Below are 24622 nucleotides of genomic sequence, written 5' to 3' on the forward strand. Positions count from 1 at the left end.
TCTCTCTCTCTCTCTCTCATTTGGTACTTAGCTGATTGTACAATCCAACGTCTATCTTTATTTTGCTTGGTTAATCGATGAAACCGATTGAAACGTAAAAAAATTTCAAACTCGGTTTTATGATATTATTGGTCAGTTTCAGTTGACCCAACAACGAACCCAACAGTCTCGGTTTGGTTGGCACAAATAGGTAAAACCAACCCGTATACAGCCCTACCTAGTGCATACCACATGTCCCGAAAAGTGAGGAACACAGCAACACGCCTCCACGAGTATTTAAAGGCATGCCACTCAAAGTATTGCTCTCTCTGGACTCTATTCACTTCCAGCATTCTTGCTTTCCAGCTCTCTTGCCCTCAATCTCTGCTCAGCTACGACTTGCTCGTTCTCAACAGGTCGTTCTAGCCAACCTCCTCCTCTCCTTACTGACTTCGGCTTTGCAGGTTGTCAGACCCTCACTAGCTCATCTAGCACAGCCTAGCATAACTCATCCAACACAATTCGTCCGGTACACCTCGCCCAACACAGTTTGTCCAGCTTAGTGGGATTTGTATTTTATACTCGTACGTCCACCTCAATTTGGACAGCATCACATGTCTAATCAGCATGGTGAGGAATGCATTAATCAATATAAGACATTTGATTCAAAGCAAAACTCACCCCAGTTTGTTGCATGCGAGAAGACAGCTGAGAAAGGGCTTCATGGACACACCAATGTTGGATGGAAGCTGCAATGATAGTAGACCATGGGACAACATCCTTTTAGGCATTTCTTCAAATGGATTGAAAACTCTGATAAAGTCACCACATTTCACATACATATTGGACAGATTTTTGTGAAGGAAAACTCTGACAAATTGCTTTACAATGATCTAAGCTAAAAATTTTACCACATCTCTGCAGCAAATTACTGTATTTGTCCTCTTTCATTGACCAAGTCTTGCAAGGTTATCCATGTTGCATGAAGCATATAGGAAATTCTTCAAATCGAAAGGTACTCCAACTGGAAGAGAGCAATTTGACCGATCATTTGCTTTCGGTCTTCATACTTGTCTTGGCATGACTCTGATTGATCACATTAGTGAAATCAATCGTTCATGGTAGAGTAAAGCAACCAATTGGATAATGGGGGAAGAGGAAGAAGAAGTTTGCTTACCTGTATATCGTGGTAGAGCACTGGAGAATAAGTAACAAAATCGAACTGGACGGGGAACCGTTTTTGGGTCTGGATCCCAGGTTGAACGGTCTGACCGTCTGGTTTGAATGGGCAGACCGTTCTGACAGAAAAATTTTAAAAACCCAAAAACGGCCAAAAACCATTCCCGGGTTGAATGGTTCAATGGTCTGACACCCGGGTCAGTAGTTCACTGACCAGATCAATGATTTTTGGCCAAAAAACGGTTTTAGGGTTAAACAGAACCAGTGAAGTGACTAATTCCCGGTTTTTCTGGTCCGACCATCCGGTCCAGTTTTAAAAACATTGTAACATCATGGCGAGCGTTGCAGGAGGGCTTCCAACGAAACTAGGTCGATAATATCAATGGCATTTTTGTCAATTGAAAAATTAGTGGGATGCATTTGTACAAAAATAAGATCTTATCTCCTTTTTCTAATTCGAGATTTTTTTCTTTCCGGTTTGAAAAAGGAGTTTTAGTCCAAGATTAATTACCAAACGTAAAATATCTGGCTTATCTCCTTTGTTTAACCGGCAAGCAAACGTCAAACATCATGCTGTAGTGTCCAGTGGGAAGGAGACCAAGTCCGTATTAGTTATTAATTGCAACCCCAAACGCAGCCTAAGAACTTCTAGACAAGCCAAAGCTTCATATATGTACAAAATATCAACTATTGAAATTAAAATTTACTTATTAGAAAATGAAAAGAAAGCTTAAATAGCTGTGCATTTTTTTTTTTTTTTAATTTTTGTCGCTGTTTCGAATTGGAATTGCCTTACACTTTGTCCTACCTATATATTGAACCTTGTATCAAGTAGATCTTGGATTTTGAGTTAAATGTCCCTACTTCACACTTGAACATAACCTACACACTGATCAGCTGCCTGCAAGTAAAAAGCTATGCTTTCCAAGGTGTCCCATCGATATGCACCATGCAGATAGGAAAACAAACGGAACCTTGTCATCTTGTCTCAAGTAGATGTTCTTGTCTAATTGAAATGAAGAGGGTACCTGACCAAATTTGGAAGTTTTGCAAAGAAGCAGGGATTTGAAATGCCTGAAGGCTCTTAATTCATGTGGCAAACTTTTGAAGACAGATATAACCAGATTGTAACATGGCCCATACCAACCCAGTGAAGTAAGGAAGTAGATTACCACACCCTCCTTTTTTTTTTCCTTTTTGTTCTTTTTCCTACATCAATTCAGTGCGTGGAACTTAATGCAGAATATCATGCCAGAGTTTAGCAATGCAACACATTACACGTACAACAAATTGGAACAGAGGATCAAACAAGAAGAAATGTTTAAAGCCAGAAATATGCACTGAGGTCAGAAACGGAGTTTGGAAATCAGCTTCTGAAAGTATGAATGTGCTTTCTCTTGATGCATGAACCGGTCAGAAATTAGTGCCGCAATCCAATTCCCCCTGGTATTCACGTCCTCTTTTCAACATCCTCTTTTTGCCATACAGGTCACAGTAGAGATGACAAGTGATACACTCTACTACAAAAGGGAAAATAGGAGAGCACTGTAATGTTTGAGGTCCTTTGAAGTCCTTAGCGTGTAAACCTCTAATCCTTGGTGCAGTGAGCATCGTTTCCATGCTGTGTGCAATGATGGTAACCTACACTTCCAAGGAACTCACGGATCTCTCTCGCACTGCTATTGCTGGCTTGTAGGAGCCGCTCATCTTCCTCATAGATCAAATATGGGGCTTCGCCCTTCTTTCTGGACAAGAGCTTTGAGGCTCCTCTCAATACATGGTGCTCCCAACCTTGAACATCAATCTTGAGCAAAAGTACCCTTTCTGATTCTGGGATCACTTCATCTAGAGGAATGGATCGCACCTGAAGCTCAATTTCCTCATTGGACTTGAATGCCAACTTTGCACCAGTAGCAGAAACAGCGCTGTTATCTAGCCTCCCAACCAACTGATAAGACAAACACGGAACAACATTAATTAAAACATGCTGACAAATAGGTTGACGAACCAAGAAAATAACTGCAGGATGACATGACTTTTTATTTTTTATTTTTGTTCATCCTGTTCATGAGAGATTAACCAACAAAATGTTGTTTTTTGCCATTGGATTAACAACTATGAGTATCTATTATAACTAACATTAAGAGAGGGTGGAAGGGATACGTCATAATTCATAAGCAACACCTCATATCACTGAAACCGCAAAGACCAACCACCAAGCTGAACCCCCAAGCCTGGTAAAATCCTACAAAAATGCTTGAAAATCTCCAATTAACTTAACAAAAAAAAGGCAAACAAAAAAGCGAGCAACAGCCAGAGCTGAGCACCCACTTCGTTAAAGAATTAACTGGTTAATTTGGTTAAGCAGAGATCAGGGAGATGCTTCTCCATATGTATTTCATTGTGTATTGGCATCCGAGAAAAAAAAAAGAACAAGAAAAAAACACAATGCAGAATGGAGCTGAAGTCCAACTAGATGACATTGTTTAATTTAAGTCGAGAAAACTCCACCTCTTAGAGCAGGTTGTGGATAGTGATGTCAAGGTTGCAAGTCTCTTGGTCTGTTCTTGGGGAGGATTCTTTCTTTTAAAGATTAGAAGAAAAGGGTGGGACTAAGGAAGAGGTTGAGACTATCCAAGATGAATTTGGCAGCAATGTCTCAAAATGTGGAGACATGAATAGATGCACTGGGACTTTTTGATGTGTGAGGCATAAACCTCATGGTTACTGATTTCTAAGAACATCAAGCTAATTTAAGGAAGAGTACAGAAATATGCAGAAGAATATACTTTTTTATGTTGGACAAGCATATAAATGAATAAATGGTCACAAGTAAAGGATATTAGAAGATTTATAGAAAGCCATTGCATTCTTATAAATCATTTAATAACTAATATGAAGCTCTAAATGTTAACTAGTTCAAAATAGCTTCAAATATTTAAAGCATAGACAGTTAGACACAAGCACAAATATATACATAAACATGCATATGCATATGAAAAAAGGAAAAGAAAAATTCAAGCCATGGAGAATGCCCTTTATATTTTCATAAGTGAGCCTAAAATTGAGACTTGAAGCATTTTCCTTGAACCTCACCACAAGGTGAGCCTCAATGTCTTGTATGCTTTTCAAAACACTGATCAGAAGTTGAGGACTTGAATGATGATCTGTGTAACTGTTGTGCTATGAACATGTTGGAGCCTGGAGTTGCACAGGGTAGAAGGGTGTATGAAGCCGGAACAAGGTTCAGCTCAGGGGAACAGAAGCAGTAGAGGCAATAGGGGAAGGATGCAATCCTTCAATATTCATAATATCATAGGATTAAACAAGTTATGGTATCAAGGCAATGTTGCATGGACTCTCCTAGATGCATGACATGTATGTCAGACATGTCAGAGTCCAAGAATGTGATGTATTTTTCCAGGTTTTCTATGATTCCTTGCCATGTTCATTGTTGATACTTTCTAGTTAGTTACTTGCTCAACTAGAGATTAATATGAAAGAGGTGGTTGTTAGCTTGACTGCAGGCACTTTCGATCAGCTTAAGCTGCTAAACAGATGCTTGGTTGGATGTTTTGTTAACTTTAAACCAGACGTGGAAGAAGCATGGAATTGGGCAATGGTTGAATGGCAGCCAAGTAGCTCTTTTCAAGTTAGGAGGCTCAACGTGGGCTTTCTTTTTTACTTTAGCAATGAATATAAAGCTCCTGATATCCTTGAATGAGAACAAGATCAACTATGGGTTCTAGAGTTAATGTTTTTTTTTTTTTTTTTTTTTTTTTATGAGTAGTTCTAGAGTTAATGTTGGGGAGGTGGAACCCCCTTGTTGGATCTTTGAGAAATGTGGGGTTATCAGGCTTCGGCTAGATAAACATTTTTGGTATTCCTTTACATGCCTAGAGCTTCCAAACGTTTAGGGATGTCGGGGATGCATATGGGAGGTTGAAGTCGAATGGGCTCGTAGCAAAGGAAGGGCTGAAGGTTGAAGATGAGGGCATTTTGGGAACAAAAAATCAAATGATGATAATGGGGTTGGTGTTTTGGGGCTAATTGATTTTTGAGACATTGGGAAGGTGAAGAGGGAAGATTTGGGGAGATTGAAAAAGGGAGAGAGGAGTGGGGCCCACTTGAAGTCGGCTAAAGGAAAAATGGGGCTGGCCCGCTGGACTTAGCAATTTATGATGTCAAAGGGAGGATAGAAGCTGAGAGACATGTGATAGGCCAAAAGGAAAAGGGGTTGGGGTATGGAGAGGGAGATGAAAAGCCTTCAACGTTGCATTTTGAAGGTGAGTCTTGTGTTGGGAATTGGGAAGATGTTGGGGCCCACCTTCCAAAGGCAAACCAAAATATGTGAGAAAGACAATCGTCCCGCTCAGTCTAAGGGTAAATAGAAAGAGATTAATAACTTTTAAACATTCAAAGGATGATAGACGTAGGAGATCGAGCAAATTTTGATTGATTAGGGATTGAAGGGGAAAAGAAATAAGCTAGGAATGGGAGATCTTCAAATCCGATAGAGGTAAGCAAGAGAAGATCACTGTGAAATCAGTGGAGGGGCATAATAATCGTGATGTTGTCCGAAGCCTTGGCAATGGCAATGATACTCATGCTTGCTACATGCAGAATAGGGGTGAATCCGTGGAGGAGTTTGAATCTGCGACACTAATGCTATGTTTGGTTTGAAGGAAAAGGTAGGGAAACATATACAAGGTTTGTGAAGGTTTCCCTACCTTTCCCTACTTTTTCCTTCAAACCAAACACATCATAAAGGAAAACGGTGGTATGTCGTCTTCAGACTCTTTCTATTGTGAAAGAAGTTTTGTTTAATGTTTCTAGTGAGATCCACATAGAAGATGAGACTGGGTTAAGGAGAGGGAGAAGGATTTGAAAGGGGTCGTTGTTGCCAAATTAGGAGGAGATCGTAGTGTTGGTGACGAAGGAAGTGGCAACTTTATCACAAACTACTGTGTCATGCCCCAAACAGAGGGCGCTGATGCTAATCACCAGTTATTTGAGGAGGTGGTGATTGGAAGGATAGGTGTGGATTTGGGTAGGAGGGAGGCTAAGAAAGATTTAGTTGTGGCTGAAACAATGACCTCCAAAAAGTTTCGTGGAGCTACTGGAGTAAGATATTCACATACTGTTCACGTCAACAAAGTCTTTTCTTGGTTGAAACATAGATTGGTAGGGGATGGTCCTACAAAGAACTACAAGAAGGGGCAGTAAGACTACTACGCTGACAAATGAAGCTGCTAATGATGAGGATTCTCTGGTTGTATCTAATTCGGGTATGCAGTTGGGGACTTGCCATCATGAAGAATCAACAGATAGTGAATCTGTTTCTACTGCAAAAGATTTTAATAAAAGCCTTGAAGAGGTGGAGAAACCTGGAAGTATTTCTATTGAGGAAGCAGCTAAAAAAGATGTAGAGATTAGCAAAAGCTTGGGCCGGTTCTTCTGGGGTGGTGAGGAATTAGCCAGGAAGCCTTTGAAGAGTTCAAGAGGAAGAAGAGAGAAGAAAGCATGAAGAGAGGTGTAATTGGAGGAGAGAGGTGGGATGAAGATGATGATGGTCAGGAAGAAGTGTTTGAAGAGGAAGATTAGAGTCCTATTTCCTCTAGGCTAGGCTCATTTTGCTCATGCCGCAGGTGATCAATTGTGAAGCTGCCTGAGGAGCTGGTTCTTTATTTTGACAGAGTTTTTTGTAGTTTGCTGATGTTTTTGTGAAAGGTGTGTCTTAGTTAGTCTTCTCTTCTCTTGGGTGATATCTTATCACCTTCCTTTCGTATTATCTTTATATTTTTAATGGAATTTTTAGTTTACTCATAAAGGAAAAAAAAAGTGGTCTCCAAATGGTTAATAAGTCGGCCATATCTCTCAAACTTTGACTTCACAATTGCAAGTTGCTCCATAGCTGATTTCTCATCACCAAACCCTTTCTCCCCCTTTAGAACAATGGTCACATTAGCATTCCCAATCCTCTTACTGTTGAACCTAACTGGTAAAAGATGTGGATGTAATTTCCAGCAGGTATCCTTCATATGCTTAGGATTCTTGCAATGCTCAAAAACAATATCCTTCTTCACCTCCACAGCCTTTGTCTTTACCCAGCATATGCAAAATGGTTAATAGACGCTCCTTGGACTTGCACTTGTCTCTTACTCTCTTCACTACTAACCACTGTATAGTCGTCCCCTATGACAATTTTACCTCATCCTTAGCCAAAGACCCTATTTCCCTCCACCAACTTCCTGCAAGTTGGGGCTAGAAGAGCTAGGGGTAGACCAGAAAAGGACATGGCTAGTAGTAAGAAATGATTTAAGCACCAATAATTTAGTAGTGGATATGGTTTTAAATAGAATAGAAATGATTCCTGCAAGTTTCAGCATCTTTGGTTCTCTCCCACACAACTACATCAAATCCATTTCCTACCATAAGAATTTCAGCATACAATAATACACGATTAGAGGTCTCTCCCCATGTCTTAGATTATTCACATCATTCATCAGTTTGTATGCCCTAGCCACATTTAGTTTCTGAGAATATGTTTTAGCTACATTGTCCCATATCTCCTTAGTTGTATCCATTAACAGGTAATGCTGACTAATGTGTGGCTACATAGAATTCAACAACTACCCAACAACTGTATAGTTTTCCTGCATCAATTTCTCATATGTTGGGTCAATTTCCTCCAACTTCTTACTGCCTATGAGAGAGCCCAATTTTCCTCTACTACATACATGAATGCAAATTGACTATGCCCAAGCAAGATAGTTAGTCCCATCCAACTTGATTGTGGTCACAACATTCAATAGAATGTCTACAAACTCTATCGGACCAACCCTAGACTCTACATTTTGCTTTGGAAATAAGAGGTTTTAAAATAAGTAGGACGAAAACAAAATATAAGAGATTTTAATAATGGGAGTGCAAATCAAGGTACACTTAGGATTGGAGACTAAGAGTTAATTCAAATGTGACCTTTTTGGTACCTTGGTTTGATAATTCATAACAAGGGTGAGATTGAGGAGGATGCTACCAATAGAAATAAAGCTGGATGGGAAAAACGGAGGGTTGCATCTAGAGTTTTATATGATAGGTCAATACCACTTAGATTAAAAGGAAAACACTATAAAACAGTTGTAAGGCAAAATATGTTGTATGGAGCTGAGTGTTGGCTAGATATGGGTATGACAAAATTGCATATGTTAAGATGAATGAATGGAAAAACTAAAAAGAATAAGATAAGAAATGAAGTCATTTGTAGGAACTAAGGAGTACCTCCAATAGGTGATAAAATGAGAGAAAGTAGACTAAGATGGCTTGGATATATGCATAGAAGGTCATCAACAACACCTATAAGAAGTCCTCATGTGCCTCTCTTTTTTTTAATGAATCTTGGTTAACATTTCTCAAAAAAAAAAAAAAAAACAACACCTATAAGAAGTGATTTGATACAAGTTGAAAGGGCTAGAAGGGCAAGTGGTAAACCCAAAAGGATATGGGTAGTAGAAAGAAATTATTTAAGTGCCAATAATTTAACAATGAATATTGCATTAAATAGAATGGACTAGTGAAATAGGATTTATGTAGCCAACCCCATATAGTTGGGATAAGCTTGGATGATGATGACGATGGTCAAGGTTGGGTTGGGTTAAGTTGCTTAAGACCTCAACTCTGAACCTAATTTTCACCAATGTTTAGAAAATCGGACTGGACCAGCCAACTGAACCAATTGAACCGTGACCCAGGGCACTGGCCAATTCAATCATACCCTAGAAATTGGAATTGATAGAAAACCAGTCAAAACTAGCTAACCAGTCGGTTTAACCAAAAAGCCACTGAAATAGTCTTGATTTTATGAAACTAGCCAGTTCACTAAATAAGCCTAATTTTCACCACGTTCGTTTATCGGTAAATAAGAGGGGTAAAGTTGGTCAATGGGTATCATTTTCCCATTGACCAACTTTATAGTGTTCTTTTTTCAATAAGTATTGAACCCAACGGTAAAGTTAGTTTCATTTACCTGGATAAAACTTACCCATCTCCCAAGTGGTAGCCTATTTTAACATTGGCTTTTTATGGGTAAAAAGGCCATTATATTACTTACCTAGGAATCAAAAGAACATGGGTAAGTGAATTTACCTAGGTAAGTATTACCCAGGAGACATTTACCTAGATAAGTGCACTTACCCAAGTAAGTGACCAATTTGTAAACAGACAAGGCTCAAATTTCAAAATACTTATTGCAAGACTTGTACTGTGACCACTTATTTGTGTTTTTATTCAAAGAGTCGAAAAAAAATCATTAAAGAAAAAAAGAAGTCATACAATCTGAGGGGTGTCAAGATAACACCCCACTGTCTTAACAAAAAGCCAAAATACAAAATACATGAGACATTTAAGAGGCAAAAAACTAATCAAAATTACAGGCCTGTAACTCAAGAATATTATTTATGCGTATTGCTCAATTATCATTAATCCATTTCTTTATTTGTGTTAATTAATGATTCTTTATTGTATACATTACTTTATTACACACCATAGTTGTCAAGGCGACGCCTAGGCGACAAGGCGCCCTTTGAGGCTCGCCTCGCCTAATCGCCAAGCAGTTTTCTACTTCCTACTATAAAATACTTTTTTATTCATTTTTTTTATATTATAATTATAAAATAGACATTGTTAAACTAAAAAGTCTAAAATAATCATTTTATGCGTTTATATACTAATTTCTTTTTATTATTTTCTTAATTATTAGGGTTTAATCAACACAAACATTGCTAAATGCTTTATTGAACCCTCAAAGACTTAAAAACCTGAACCAATAAGTAAGGAAGAACTTAAAACTTTATCTAATCAACACATTTTCCTCTTCCATATATTCTTCTTCTACTTCTTCTTCTTCTTCTTCTACTACTACTACTACCAATACTTTTTATTTTCTTCTTTTCCTATAACAAAAATAAGGGTTCAGCCCCTATATTTTTTGAATTTTATTTTACTTCTTCCTTTTCTTCTCATGAATATGTTGATTTTCTATACTTGAATATGAAACTTACACTTTTCTTATGAAAATCATGAATAATTATTAAAGAAATATGGTTATGGTACCTAGGGAACTACCCTAGGATCTATGTTTTTAACATAAAAAATCCATTGCCTAGGCGACGCCTAGGGGCCCACCTAGGCGACTAGGCAACAAGGTGCCCCCCAGTCGCCTAGCCTCACCTTGGCACCTTGAAAACTATGTTATACATGTATTTTAAAGAAAAAATGAATTAAGAGGCTTGAACCTTGGTTCTTTGCTTTAAAAATTAAGAAACTTGCCATCTATCCACCACATTCAAGTAATGATATAATTTGTAAAATATATTATATAGTATTTATATGACCCATATATGCCACATCATCACAATTTGACCTCTAGTTTGACCCGATTGAACCTCTGACCCATGAACCTCTCTCTTTTTCGTTTCTATGCCTGGTCAGGTTCTCTAAACATTGATTTTCACCAACCTAACTCCTAAAACCACATACCAGTTGGGACCAAGATCTGGTTGGATTAGCCAGGTTTCAAATTGACCCATGCCAAGTTGCACCTCCACCCTTAGCATTGCTTTTTTTAAACAAAATTCTAGTAATAACCTAAGAGAATATCTGCATTGTATTATGTTGCTTCTCATTATAAATACCAGATGACTAATACTAATTGTGCTTTATCTTTCAAAAGGCCTAATCTGCATTGCTATCCTCTAGAGATCCAATCTGATTATATATGATTTGTCTTTACTTCTTTTCGTGTTTAAAATACTAAATTATGGACTGACATCTATCATGTGAGACCCTTGCAGTCAGATTCAGTATATCATCCACTGCAATTGAAAATTGAATCTGAATTGCTTGTTACCCTGTTTAATTTGCTTGGGAAGTGATGTATGACGGGTATGGGTCTTTATTAATTTAAGATCTGTTGGTAGGCTTTGTGGGGTGAATGAGCACAATATCATCTAGCCTCATTTCAAAGGTCTTGATCTAGCACATTAGAGAAATAACTTTTTGAAAGGGTTCCGCGATATATGTTCTTAAAATAATGTTGGATCTGTTTAAGCTTTTGATTCCATCTCAAGAGGCAAATTTTGTCTTCCAGCATGCTCTGTTGACTGGACTCGATGGGCCAGTGTAGGCAGAATTGATCCTCAAGTTGTGATAACCCATGGCTAAGACAACCATTAACCGGGAGTCATGGATGAGGTCCATGAGGATACATGTGGCGACAACCATTAATCATGGTTATAAAGAGGGTCAACCATCATTATCTTCTCGGCCACAACAGAAACTCAAAAAGGAAATGAAATATGTACCTTAAAATGCTTTCAAGTCTCCCGGTTTAGCAGAAACAAGTGATTTTAAGAAAGCTCGATAATAGTTAGAATGAACAACTATATTTACCGATGACAAAAATCGTACCTTATGGAAGGTGATATTTCCCAGACGATCCGAAGCAGCGGCTTCAAATAAAGTAACCCGATTCCCAACCCGATTCAAGAAGACACCATCACAGATTCTCTGCAAATTCTCAAACACCGGCTCAAATGCCAAAACTTTGAACCCCATCGCAGCAGCAGCAAAAGTCGCCATTCCAACATTGGCACCGACATCAACAATATAACCATCATTCTCACCACCACCAGTATGTCCCATCTTCTGCATTAGAACCTCTTGAATTGTTACGGAAATGTCAGGTTTCCTAAAGGGCTTCCCCTTGAGTAATCGAACGATATTCTTGTGGGGTTTGTCGGGGAGAGTACCTAGATCGGCGAGAGAGTAGAGGAACGGATAGCGGACGCCTTCGACAAGGTTAGCTATAACAGGATAGGACTGTGGGCATTTGAAGCAGTCAAAAGGTTCGATTGAACGAAATGGAATTGGGTTTTTGAAGGAGATCTGATCGCCGAGACTAGGAGTTGAATTTGAGCTTCGAAAAATGAATACGATGACGAAAATGAGGAGGACAGAGATCGGGAAGAACAATAGCAGGTTTCTAGGGGTGAGCAGTGGTGGGGTTTTGTCTCTTTTCCAGGCATTCGCCATTGAGAAATAAGAACGATTAGAAGAAGAAAAACCGAGATTCGAAGTTTTCCGGGACGTCGTTAGTTCTGTTCTTTCGGTTTATATTCGATTCCTTAATGCATTATCATTGGCTTGTTCAGGAGGGCTGAAGCGCAGCAGCTTCTGCCTTTCCGAGGTTGGCTACACGGACAGCCTTTAAGCTTTTAAGCTACACTAGTGGAGACCCGTGTATGGCAATCAAGACTTATAAACAAATTGAAAGAATTAAAATAACGATTTAATCAATTTGTTAAAAAACTAAAATAAATTATAATAAGAATGGCCAAAACAAAATCAATTGCATATTATTATTATTATTATTATTATTATTAAAATACTGTTAATTAAAGAAAATACTGTTAAAAATACAGTTAATTATTAAATATTGTTAACTAATGAAAATACTGTTAACTGTTAATAAATACTGTATTTATGAAATTACTATAATTATTGAAAATATGGTTAATTGGTAATGTTAATTAACAATATTAAAATAATGAAATCAATACTATTTTAAAAAGCATGAATGGCCTCAAGAATATTTCTGGAATTTTTTAAGGACAAATTTTACCCCTTTATATTTAAATTTATTAATAAAATAATGAGAGCAAATAGGGTAATCAATTCTTAATATTAAATGAGTTGAAAAGAGGTAATCTAAAGATATTCAATGCATTCAATTCTCTCTCATTAAATCCAAAATTTGAGTTATTAACTTGTATTCATGTTCATTAATTCATATATTTAAGTTAGTTTTGTTTCTTCTAATCATTAAGTTTTATTAATTGGATCCATACTTAATAAATTAATAATTCCAATAATATAAAAGCTTATAATTTTAAAATCTACCTAGCAAAAATAGTGTTTTCACCTAGTTGGTGGTAAGAAATTAAATCATTTTGGGTCAAATCGGTTAATCCATGTTGCCATGATTAAATAATAAAGTTAAAAAAATTGGAAACATTTTTTAACATACATATTAAAAATAATAGTTATGATAAATAAGAAATTATTTTACTAATGATGAAAATGGAATGTAAAATTTAAAACCAATTGGAAATAAAAATATTTTCCTATTCTCTCTCATTAAATCCTATATTTAAAATATATTTTTACATCGTTAAATTCTTGTTGTTAAATCCATAATATTAATTTTAATAGTATAAAAATAAATATTTTGAAAAGTAATTTGAAAACAAAACCATTTTCTTCCCTCCCGGTGGTGGGCAAGCAATTTGACCATTTGGGGTCAAATGGATTGATAAATAATGTTATAATTAAATAATAAAAATTAAAATAAATAACTAAAAAATGTAAGCAGTATTTTTATTAATGGTGAAAATGGAATGCCAAATTTAAAATCCACCTATAAATGAAATGATGCCATAATCAATTAATAAAATTTTTAATAATAGAAAATACAAAGAATCACAAAAGTATTAAAAAATGATAAAGAAAATTTTGGGCACATATCTAATGTTATATATTCATAAAAAATAAAATATTGGGTACATCTCTAATATCATGCATTCATTATATTGAACAAAAATAAGTTTTATACATAAGAAATAATTTTATCAATGATGGAAATGTAATACAAAAATTTAATGTCAATTTAGAAATCAAAATATTTTTCTTTTTGGATGGTGGGTTAGTGTATTGAGTCAAATGATACCAAAGACAAACAAAAATTAAGTGTGATAAAGTAAAAAATATTTTATATAATGTAAATGAAATATATAATTTAAAGAAAAAATTATGGTTAAAGTCGGTTGTATATTTAAAATTAGGTTGCAGGTTGGTCCAAAAACCAACAAAACTCTAATAACCAGCTCTACATTTCAAATTATAAAAACCCCTGCCATGTCATTGGAGGCTTATGTGGTTGTTGCCAACATGAGACTCTTAGTCCATGTTGGACACAACAAAAAACCAATATCAAAAATAGGTGTCCAGTTTCTCTCTCACTCCCTCTGTCTCATGATCTCCCTCCCTTCTCTCTCACTCTCATAGTGATCTCTCGATCTCACGCTCCCTCTGTCTCTCCCACTCTTCTAGCTTTAGTCTTTAGCCAAATCAAAACCTCTCTCTCATTTTTCTCCCTCATTCTCCCTCTCGGTCAATATCTCCTTCTCTGTTCCTCAATCTCTATCATTCTCCAATCTCTATCTTATGATTTTTGAACCATAAGTGTGTAAGAAAATTAAAAAAAAAAAAAGAACGAGAGAGGGAGTGGGAGAGAAACTGAAGGAGAACGATAGAAATTAAGGGAGAATGAGAAATTGACTAAGAAAGATGATGAATATAAAGAATGTAAATATAGAAACCAAAAACCATTTTTTATTTATTTTCAAATCACATAGTCGTTGAACAAATAAAGATGACTGTGAGAGTGAAAGAGTGTGAGTGGAGATTGAGAGAGAGAGAGAGTGAGAGAGAAAAGCTAAAATCCCTTTTTTTTTATTTTCTAATCACCCAACATTAAAGAGCAATTTTGGTATAAGTTTTTTGTTGCGTCCAATATGGATTAAGAGCCCCATGTTGGCAACAACCACATAAGCCTCTAATGACATGGCGAGGGTTTTTATAATTTGAAATGTAGAGCCGATTGTCAGAGTTTTGTTGGTTAATGGGCCAACTTGTAGCTTAATTTTAAATGTACAGTCGACTCTGACTATAATTTCCCTAATTTAAAACTAATCATCCAACTTTCCAAAGAGAATCATGATATCATAATTGAATATAAGTATTTTAGAAAAGATAGAACACCAAAAATGAAAATGTACAAAATTTTGTCGAAAACATTTGAGAGCATTTTTTTATGTTATATATTCATCATATGAAATAAAAATAATTTTTAAAATAAAATTTTTTTTATTTATGATAAAAATGCAATACAAAATTTAATAATAATAATAATAATAGTTATTTGCTACAAGCATTTAAGTTTATTTTTAATGATATTGTTACTTTTGTTAATTTTCAATTTCTATCTTAACTATGGAATATCTAAAATTCAAGTAACTAATATGAAGAAAAATTTCTCACGTGTAACGAATGTGCTTAATTACTAGTTATTAAAAATACTATAATCATTAACAATGTTTTTTTAACTGTTAATTATTAAAATACTGTAATTATTAGCAGTTAACAATATTTTATAATTAAAAATATTTAATAAGTATTTATTAAAATATAGATAATTATTAAAAACTATTAATTATTAAAATATCGTCAATATATATTATTTATAATATAAAAATATATTATATTTTGTTATATTATTAAAATACTGTTATTATTTTTTGTCTTATTATTATTTATGATTAGTATTATTGTTAACATCAATAATCATCAATATCATCATCATCATCGTTATTATTGTTGTTGCTGTTATTATTTAAAATATATTGTACACATTTCCAGCTGACCCGTACAATGTATGGAACCTTTAGGGGTTCGAATCAGCTGGACCCGACTATTCATATTCGGGTTTTTCGAAAATGGGTCATCGCAGACCGTATTCGTCGTCTTCTTCACACTAAATGTTATACAGGTCATGCATCAACTTGTTTAGTTTCTACCTTTTTTTTTGTTAAATCTTCATTTTTTCAGTTATTTATGCGTTGTTTCTCAATAAAATAGAGGTTTGACCTCCTACCTGCTGTTTGGGAATGTTTGAAGAAGCTGAAACATATCTAGAACATTTGGGAACGTTTGTTCAACCCAAAAACAGTTGGAACGTATGCTCGACCAAAAAAGAGGTAAAACGTCTGAAACTCTTGCAACGCTTGCTACAACTGAAACCTCACCGAAACTTTTGCAACGCCGGCAACCGGAGTAGCTGAAACTTTTGCTTGGAAGAAAACCTACGTAAAAAACTCAGAAGTGAGAGGTTGCATACAAATGGAAGGAAAGAAAATCTCAGTAAAAAAGAGTGGCTGAGATGGTTCAACCTTTGGTCTCTTGAAGATGGTGTTCACAGTCCGAGACAGGGTGTTCTTGATCTCTTGAAGGTAGTGAAGTTGTTTTCGGTCTGAGACTGAGAGAATGTGATTGCTGGACGTCTGAGAGTGAGAGGGTCCTGTGTGTTAGAGTTTGAATGTGAAAAATGGTAGAGAGAAGAGACGTTTGGTCTCCACCATGTTTTGGGAACCAACACGTCATTAATGTGATATTAAATATTAAAAAGAAGAAAAATACCTAAAAATCCCATAACCCAGATAAATGCCTTCTGAGAACAACGCGAGTGAAGATAAGTGGAGACCAAATCAGCTCCCCACAACGTCTCACAGCACATTCAAGCCGTGTATTGGAAACATCTCCCGATGCATGGCAGGGATGTGCTGTGGGACGTTGCTGGGGCTGATTTGAACTCAGATAAGTGCGCTAAGAGTCCGGATGTCTTGTACATTCGTCTCTGTATACCTTCGGTGGGTGTCATGTCAATACCCTCTCATTCATGAATCTCATATGGGCGAGTGGGATTAACATATGTTTCAAATGTCCTCCACTTCTCCTATCCCGTTTTTAATATATTAAAATTTATACTAAATTTTAAAACAAATTAAAAAACAGGGGTTAAAGGTTTCTTCTTCTTTGTCAATAAAAAAAGAGTTTGCTCTCAACGAACAGAGTCCGTTACGTTCATCATCCATGATGGATCTACTAAGCTACTAGCACTTGGGGAGTGGCTGACCATACAGACAGTGGTAATGGAAGAAAGAGTCGGCACTGAACTCCTGCACCTTCCCGCCGAATGACCTCCTTGGGGATACTCCCTCTGGTCCTGTTATGGGATAAGTCCAAATATTCTAGGCTCTTGGGAAGCTTCACCTTCGTCGCAACAATGTTCTGTTTGTTTTGAACAACGCCGACGCATGGCCTAACGATTTGGGAATTGTACCAGAAAATTGGTTCTGTGAAAGGCCGAAATGAAGGAAGCGATTTTGTGATATCCAAAGTGAGTCAGGAATGCTTCTTGTCATTTTATTACCTCCTAGGTCCAAATGTTCTAGTTTGGGTAGATTTGCTATGGAAGCCAGAATTGGACCTAAGAAATTGTTGTACGATGGATTAAGGAACCAGTGGTTCTGTAGTGTTGGTTGGGCTCCCTTTCCACGTGGAGGGCCCACTAAAAAAAAAAAAAGAAGTCAAAGAGGCTCATAAAAGCAGCCTCACGTGTCTTTGCATTAGCGAGACAGTTATGAGCAAATAACTTGCTCAGTAAGTGGGGGAATTCAAACAGTTCGGTGTGAAGCCTTCCACCGAAAACAGAAGAGAGAGAGAGAAAAGAAGAAGAGAGGTTTTTGGGTTTTCATGGGTGAAGAAGACAAAACTGTGTGGTGACCCTTTCTCCCATCGTCTTGGGATTTTAGTATGCAGTCGATGGTGCTTCAAACTGCATATATATTGGTTTGATTTGCTATTCCTCTTCTCTATTATCATTTTAGAGAGATTTAATTTTTTTCTGAGTTATTTGTGATATATAATGAAATTCACCTTTGGGTGAATAGTTGATGCTGATAGCCTCTAGATTTACTGTTAGAGAAGAACTTTAATGTATCCCATTGATTTATTAGTGGAAGTTTTTAAGTAATTAGTTGTTCGTGGTTTTTCCCTTCATTTTGGAGGGTTTTCCACGTTAAAATCCTATCTTCTATTTGTGGATTGTGTTCTTATTATTACATATAATTTTTCTACTTGATTGATATTGTTGACTTGCATGCCCTTTTAATTGCACAAAGAGGAAAACAAAATTATTTTGTTTCGTTCGGATATATATTTTATTATTTGGCTATTGTGAGATAGAAGGTTTTTTCTCAACATGTAGTTGGCTAAGGAATTCCAGAACTCAGAAAATCCTATTCATTGTTTTTCTACTTACTAATATATCAGCTCCTCGGAGAACACACCCTTTTTTATTTGACAAAGAGGAAGAAGAAACCCCTTAACCCTGCTTTTTATTTGTTTTAAAATTTAGTATAAATTTCAGTATATTAAAATTGGGATAGGAGGAGTGGAGAACGTTTGAAACATCTGTTAATCCCACTCGCACATGTGAAATTCATGCATGAGAGGGTGCTGACATGGCACCCTCTGTGTTGATGTACAAGAAGATCTGCAGAGATGAATGTGCAGGAGATTTAGACTCGATTTTTCACATTGCAGCAATGTGCCACATCATATTGCAGTTTAGTATATAGATACATATTTGGTGAAAAATGCGAAGAGCCCAAATCGGTTGTCAACCGGTCATTTTTTGGGTTGTCCGCTTCAGATAACTTATTCGGAGGCCTCGAAGTAGTATCATCTAAACCAGCTTTAGACTAGATTACGTTAGAATCTCAGGGGAGGGCTCTAGCTTAGACCTATTCATGGATTGGGTAGTCTGTTGGGTTGGACCGGTTTAATTCGTTCTAAATCAGGTTTGGACAATGTTTCAAGTCCATGGGCTCGGGCTCTAAACATCAGGCCTGGCTATTTTTCGTCTGAGCATGGGCTTTTTCAAATAAGCCTGACTGAGTCCGAGAGCCCGATAATATAATACATAATAAAAAAGGTAAATTACATGAACCCCCTGGGTTTGTAACAAAATCTCCCCTGTACTTTTTTTGCGACAAAGACCCCATGAACTTTGGTCGTTAGACAAAGACCCCTCCCCCAGTGTTATCTCAGCAGAAGAATCTGTTTTCGCTGTTGACGCCAAAGTATAACCTAAAACTACCCTTCCAATTTTTTTCGGACAATTATACCCTTATTTCCATTGTTCACCTGACGGCCAAAGGCCCATTTCAATTTCTACCGCAGTGGTTCTCTTGATGAATAAGGGAGCTTCTTCTTGGCACATTGGAACTTGAGTGGCAACCTGGGCAAGGGAGCGGCTATATCTACAACATCTCCTGCTATTTCAGTGAATGCTCCTCCATCTTCTCTTTAGTTTATGTTTAATAGGGTTTATTTAGGGCTTTCTAAGGGTTCTCTTATTTGGTGTTTGAGATGTGCATGTAAACAATAGTTGCATGAAATGTCTGAGCACTGAACGTTAAAAGGTGTCTTGTTTTTGGTGTTTAGTATTAATTTTCCAATAGTTGCATGAAAGTTTGCATTAACTTCCTAATTTATTCATGGATGTGTCTATTCATTTTTCAATATCTTCATTTTATGTTGTAGAAATGTTTGAGCACTTGACATTCACACTTCAATCACTAAGCAATCTTAAGTTGAAAACAAAGGTCTGAGACTATGGGAAGTGATGTAATCGTTTATGGTCACATATCAATTTTTTCCGTGATGTATCAATTTTTTGGCTAAGTACCTTGTCATTTGACCTGCTCCCAGGTGGCCTGTGACTCAGAGGATGGTGGAACTCCCTGGTGGCGAACTGCCTGGTGGTGAGCTACTTGGTGGCAAACTCCCTGGTGGTGAGCTACTTGGCGAGCTCCCTGGTAGTGAGCCACCTTGATGAGCTGCTAAGTGCGCTGCCTTGGTGGCGAGCTCCCTGGTGTAGTGCAACCCGATTGCCCTTTGCATGAGATGATCTGCTCCTCTTTGTAGACGGCGGGAGCCGAGTAACCTGCGAGAACTGAATCAGAGGACCCGGGGGTGTTTACTCGGCGGGCCCACTCTAATGGCTAAGTTAGCACTCTGATAGTAGAGAGCTTGAAGATGATATTAGAGAAATGAGAGAGCTAGAGATGTCCTAACAGATTTGGCATAACCGCCTCTGATTCTCTGCCGCAACCGTTATTTGCCAGGGCTGAGCTAGTGGGCATAGGTAACCATTACAGAGTACGGCTCTGCCAAACAAGGGACACATCTCAGGGCTGACAGGCACGACGCCGCTTGGCGAGAGACGTGGGCGCAGGTCTCCAGATTTGGCAGGTACGGTTGTTAGGTAGGAAATCTTCCTGCGATACGCCAATCTGCTCTGCAACGAGCTACCTTGCACCGAGCTACTTTTCATTGAGCTGCCGGTGATGTGCCGAGGTGCTTCTACTCGAGGCAGGTCTTCATAGCCTACTAGGAGGCAAGTTGTTTGTAAGACGCCAGGCTGCGTGTGGCGAGCTGCCTATGCCGAGATGCCTGTAAGTGGCGAGCTGCCTATAAGTGGCGAGCTGTCTGTAAGTGGCGAGCTGCCTATAAGTGGCAAGCTACCCATAGTGACGAGCTACCTGTAAGTGGCAAGCTGCCTGTAGGTGGCGAGCTACCTGTAGGTGGCAAGCTACCTGTAGATGGCGAGCTGCCTGTAGGTGGCAATCTGCCTGTAGGTGACGAGTTGCCTGTAGTTAGCTCGAGTTGTCTACTTGGCAAGAGGCCGCACTTAGTTGGCATGAGGTATCAGGTGTCATAATTTCACTGGAGGGCCAAATCTGCCATCATTAGGAAGAAATGTGTCATTAGGGTGTCCAAGACAATCTCCAACCCTCAAAAGTTCCTTTATACCTTCCCTCGAAAAGTTGTGTGCTTTGTTGGGATGATTGCAAATTGTTGGTAACTGTTTTGACGGTTATTGTATGCAAGGAAAACAACCAAATGTGAAACCATGTGATTTCTTCAAATGGATCATTCCAATCAATCATCCGTATGAAGTCACCTTACACATGTTCCACGACGATGGTCAAGGAGTTCGTTTAAGGGAGGTGGAGAGGTTTGTACCAATCTTTCTTCTTCAAAATTGAAAATAGAAAACAAAACATTCAAAAAACCAATCCTCTCAATCTCACTCACTCTATTTTGCCTATAGCCAAACTCACTTCGATGAGTTTCTGTGGCAAAATCAGAACCCAACCATGTTCGACAGTGAGGGGAATAATGGGCAACAAATCACAAACATCACCAAATGTAATTACACCTTACTGAAATTGAGTCTTCAAGTGAGAAGAAGAAGAAGAATCAATGTGTATCGAACTCCCTGTTTCAAAATTTAAGTTTTCTTTGCTATATTTTTCACAAAGATGATTGTTTTTCCTATCGACTTGATAGTTCAAACTATCTCCATTTATTTTTTTAGGTTTTTATTTTAAAATATAAAAAATAAGACAATCTCGACCCTTACACGCAGTTGACGTGTTATCAAATGAATGGAAGTGTATATACACCATTCCGAGTGCAGGGATATCTAGCCTCAGATTATTTAGGCTTTCTAGAGGAAATTTTATACTAATCAATGCTGACGCGGAAGGTCACACGCTAAGTGAATATAATGAAGATTTCTGAAAGTCATTATAACAAGAATGACGGTTCAGCATTAGGAGAATCAATGCTAATTCATGAGTGGGTATTGATGTATAAGGTGGAGGTATTTGATATTTTAAATTACACTTTTCCCTTATTTAATGTTCCCTGAATCATTGGAAAAGGCAATGATATCCTTTCATCTTCAACCTTGGTCACCTTCCACGGATAGGTAGCCACCTCCCGTGTGAATGGTGTTTTGGCACTATAGCTCAGGGAAATCCCAAGCTCTCTTCTCAACAACGAGACAAGGTAACATTCTAGTATCAAGTTGTTCCTTTGAAAGTCGGCATGAAAAGTTTAGAGGAGAGAGAATTAGTGAGATAGAAAAAAATTAACCAATAGAAAGTGAATGCCAAGCTATCGGAGATCCTCGATAGATTGAACACAACTACTCTGGCGGAGGAGGGTGTTCCGACATCTCTTATGGGCAGCGGTAGCTAGCCAGACGGGATCAAGCAGGCTTATCAGATGGCTCACAGACCAACTTCTAGAGGCGGCTTAAACTGCACCTACCCAGGTTCAGCGGGATGAATCCCAATGGATGGTTGATACTGGTCTGACAATATTTCCAACTGTGGGACATATCAGAAGAGCAATGAATTGATATAACCAGCCTTGGATTTTGAAGGAAAGGCTCAAGAGAGGTATTTTTTGAGTTTTCCCCCTAAATTCCTCGTGTGTTCTACCAAAATGGTGGAACTCCAAATCCCAAGAATTGGGACCTATAATACACCTTTTTTTCCCATCCCATAAATAAAAAATGGGAAGGGAGGAGTATTCCATACTTTTCCTTCCCATCCCACAAACCATTCACAGAGCCTGAATAAATAAATATAACAGACAAAAACTAGCTAGCCTAGATAAAAGGAAAAACAGGAAACAATAATGGAAAAAGTGGAAGAAATGTTTGGTTAGACGGAATTAGAATCTCATTCCCATTCCTATTGGAATGGCATTCCCCCATTTGAGGGAATGGCCATTCCCTGCCCCTCTCTTGAGAATGAAATTCCATTTCTGATGGATTCGAATTTTCATTCTCATTCCTGTTTGAACCAAACAGACTATAAGAATGGGTCATTCCAATTCTGACTGCCAAGCAGACCCTAAAAAAACCTAAACTTAAAGCTAAGATGAATCCAATCAAAGCAGCCGAGGAATATGATAACGATTTGGAAAAATTGAGCTGCGTACTTCATGCTCTCCTTGAAGTCTTGAAATAGGACAACCTAGCAGAAGATTAAACAATTAGCTCTATCCAGATTAACCGAGCCCACAAATCAATTTCCACTAAATAACCTGAATCAAAACCGAAGCCTTACTGAGATGGCTGGCTTTCACAGGAAAAACACCAGCAATCATTCAAGCACCACTCACTAATAGAAATATATCTTCCACGATTAACCTCCTTGATCAAGATTATCGAAATATCAACTTAATGAGTTGCACGTTGGATAACCAAGGTCCAATCCATCTAGTCCTTGTGGTTTAGTTAATTGACTAATTTTACCCTTACTGTTTATATATTTTCTTAAAATACCCCTAAGTTTTCTGACAATTGACATTTTTGTTAAGTATTAACAGAAAAAATAAAATGCCAAATTTACCCTCCACTATTCTTCAAATTTTCAAAATAAAACCCAACCAATTAAATTTTCAAAAACTGTAATTTGTTCCACACTTGCTGAACGACTACGGGAAGTTGCATTCGATGGTTGGACAAGAGGATTTGACCTAATTAAAAAGATCGTTGGGCATGAGGAAGGGATTCTCCCATGCTGGGATGGGGGTTTGCCACTGAGAAGTTCCAGCAAGAGAATCCCAAATGAATAGACATCAGATTTCGGGGTTTGCAATTTGTGTTCATTTTTTTTTATTTTCTAATTTTCTTTTTGGGTTATTCTACCCTTGTTTTTATTCAGATGAAAATTACCTGAGACAGCAATGAGGAAAATTAGGGAGGTTTATGGTTTTCTGTGTTTTTCTTGGGTTTGGAATTGGAGTAGTGAGAAGATTAGGAATAGGAGGTATCACAAGGAGTGAGCGAGAGATGGAACTTCGTCTTCATACCCCCGCTGTATACTATTCTTTCCTATGGTCACCTTGCTGAACCATAAAGCCAATGGAAGAAGCCTCTGAGAATGAGAGAGGGAGAGCTGAGAGATTTGTGCCGAAATGGAGAGAGAGATAAGCCTTTGCAATCAGGGGCATAACAATGAAACATGAACGGAGATAATATACCAGACAATACCATAAGCACCTCTTCCGACAGACCGTATCGGCGGAACATACTTAGTAGGAAACTCGAAAAGATTCCCATAGATATTGTACTGAATATATCGACCTCCATGATATTATTTTCTTCAGCTGAAGCAGCATCTACCTCTGCAGACATGACCGCACAGAATGAAGACTCTCAGGCAGATCAAAGAAGACGACTTTCCCTGATTTCTTCTCAGCTGAGATTCCGCTAAATTTGATTGGAGCAAATTACTTCAGGAGTTTATGGGAGAGCTATCGGTACTCTTTTATATGACGAAGAAATTTCTTGTGTTTTATCTTTTGACTTCTGAGCTTAAATGGAGGAACTTTCCATCTCACACGCCCTTGAAAATCCGTGAAAACTCCAGTTCAAATGCCACCCTTTCAATTTATTTTGCTCCTCTCCGTAGTCCTACTCTCTTCTTTCTATCGAACTCTGCATCTCGAAATCCTTGTGAACAGAGAAAGCAAGAAAAACTCCAGAAGTAGAAAGGGTATTAGTGTCATTTTGTCAAAATATAACAGTCACGTGGACGTGGTGTTACATGTGAGCGGATTGTAACGGAACTCTAACAACAGAGGAGTAATTAGTCAATTGTTAAGAAACTTAGGGGTTCTTTAAGAATATGTAAAGAGTATTACTGAATTAGCTTTAACCAACCTACCAGAGACCCCTATACAACCTCGACCCCACCTCTCTCTCTCTCTCTCTCTCTCATCAGGACCCCACCCGCTAGTGTGTGCTTACTATTACTAGTTACGAAGGAAGCTTCTTATTTTTATTTTTTTTTATGGCAGCCAAAAAGAGGGGAAAATGAAATCCATTGATTAGAACGCATGATGCATGGAAATGAAA

The 24622-nt window shown here is 37.6% G+C and overlaps 1 protein-coding gene and 1 long non-coding RNA gene across 3 annotated transcripts; both read right to left on the reverse strand.

Annotated features, from left to right (window-relative positions):
• On the reverse strand, window positions 1-1168 carry LOC148802130 (uncharacterized). Of its 2 annotated transcripts, none has more exons than XR_016082004.1 (3): window positions 891-1168; window positions 661-728; window positions 1-573 (listed from the first exon to the last, which is right to left on the reverse strand). It is a non-coding gene; the product is annotated as an uncharacterized LOC148802130 (long non-coding RNA). The 2 variants fall into 2 exon arrangements; XR_016082003.1 differs by having other exon boundaries at window positions 661-792.
• A 1054-nt stretch (window positions 1169-2222) lies between these two features.
• Window positions 2223-12406, reverse strand: LOC104599202 (FkbM family methyltransferase). Its single transcript, XM_010261643.3, has 2 exons — window positions 11626-12406; window positions 2223-3106 (listed from the first exon to the last, which is right to left on the reverse strand). Exons 1-2 carry the CDS (start codon window positions 12247-12249, stop codon window positions 2747-2749), a joined length of 984 nt encoding a protein of 327 aa, XP_010259945.1. The 5' UTR covers window positions 12250-12406; the 3' UTR covers window positions 2223-2746.
• Window positions 12407-24622: the final 12216 nt, after the last annotated feature.

This window comes from Nelumbo nucifera, chromosome 2 (genome assembly GCF_055504915.1).
Source record: "Nelumbo nucifera cultivar China Antique chromosome 2, China Antique-T2T, whole genome shotgun sequence".
NCBI lineage: Eukaryota > Viridiplantae > Streptophyta > Magnoliopsida > Proteales > Nelumbonaceae > Nelumbo > Nelumbo nucifera.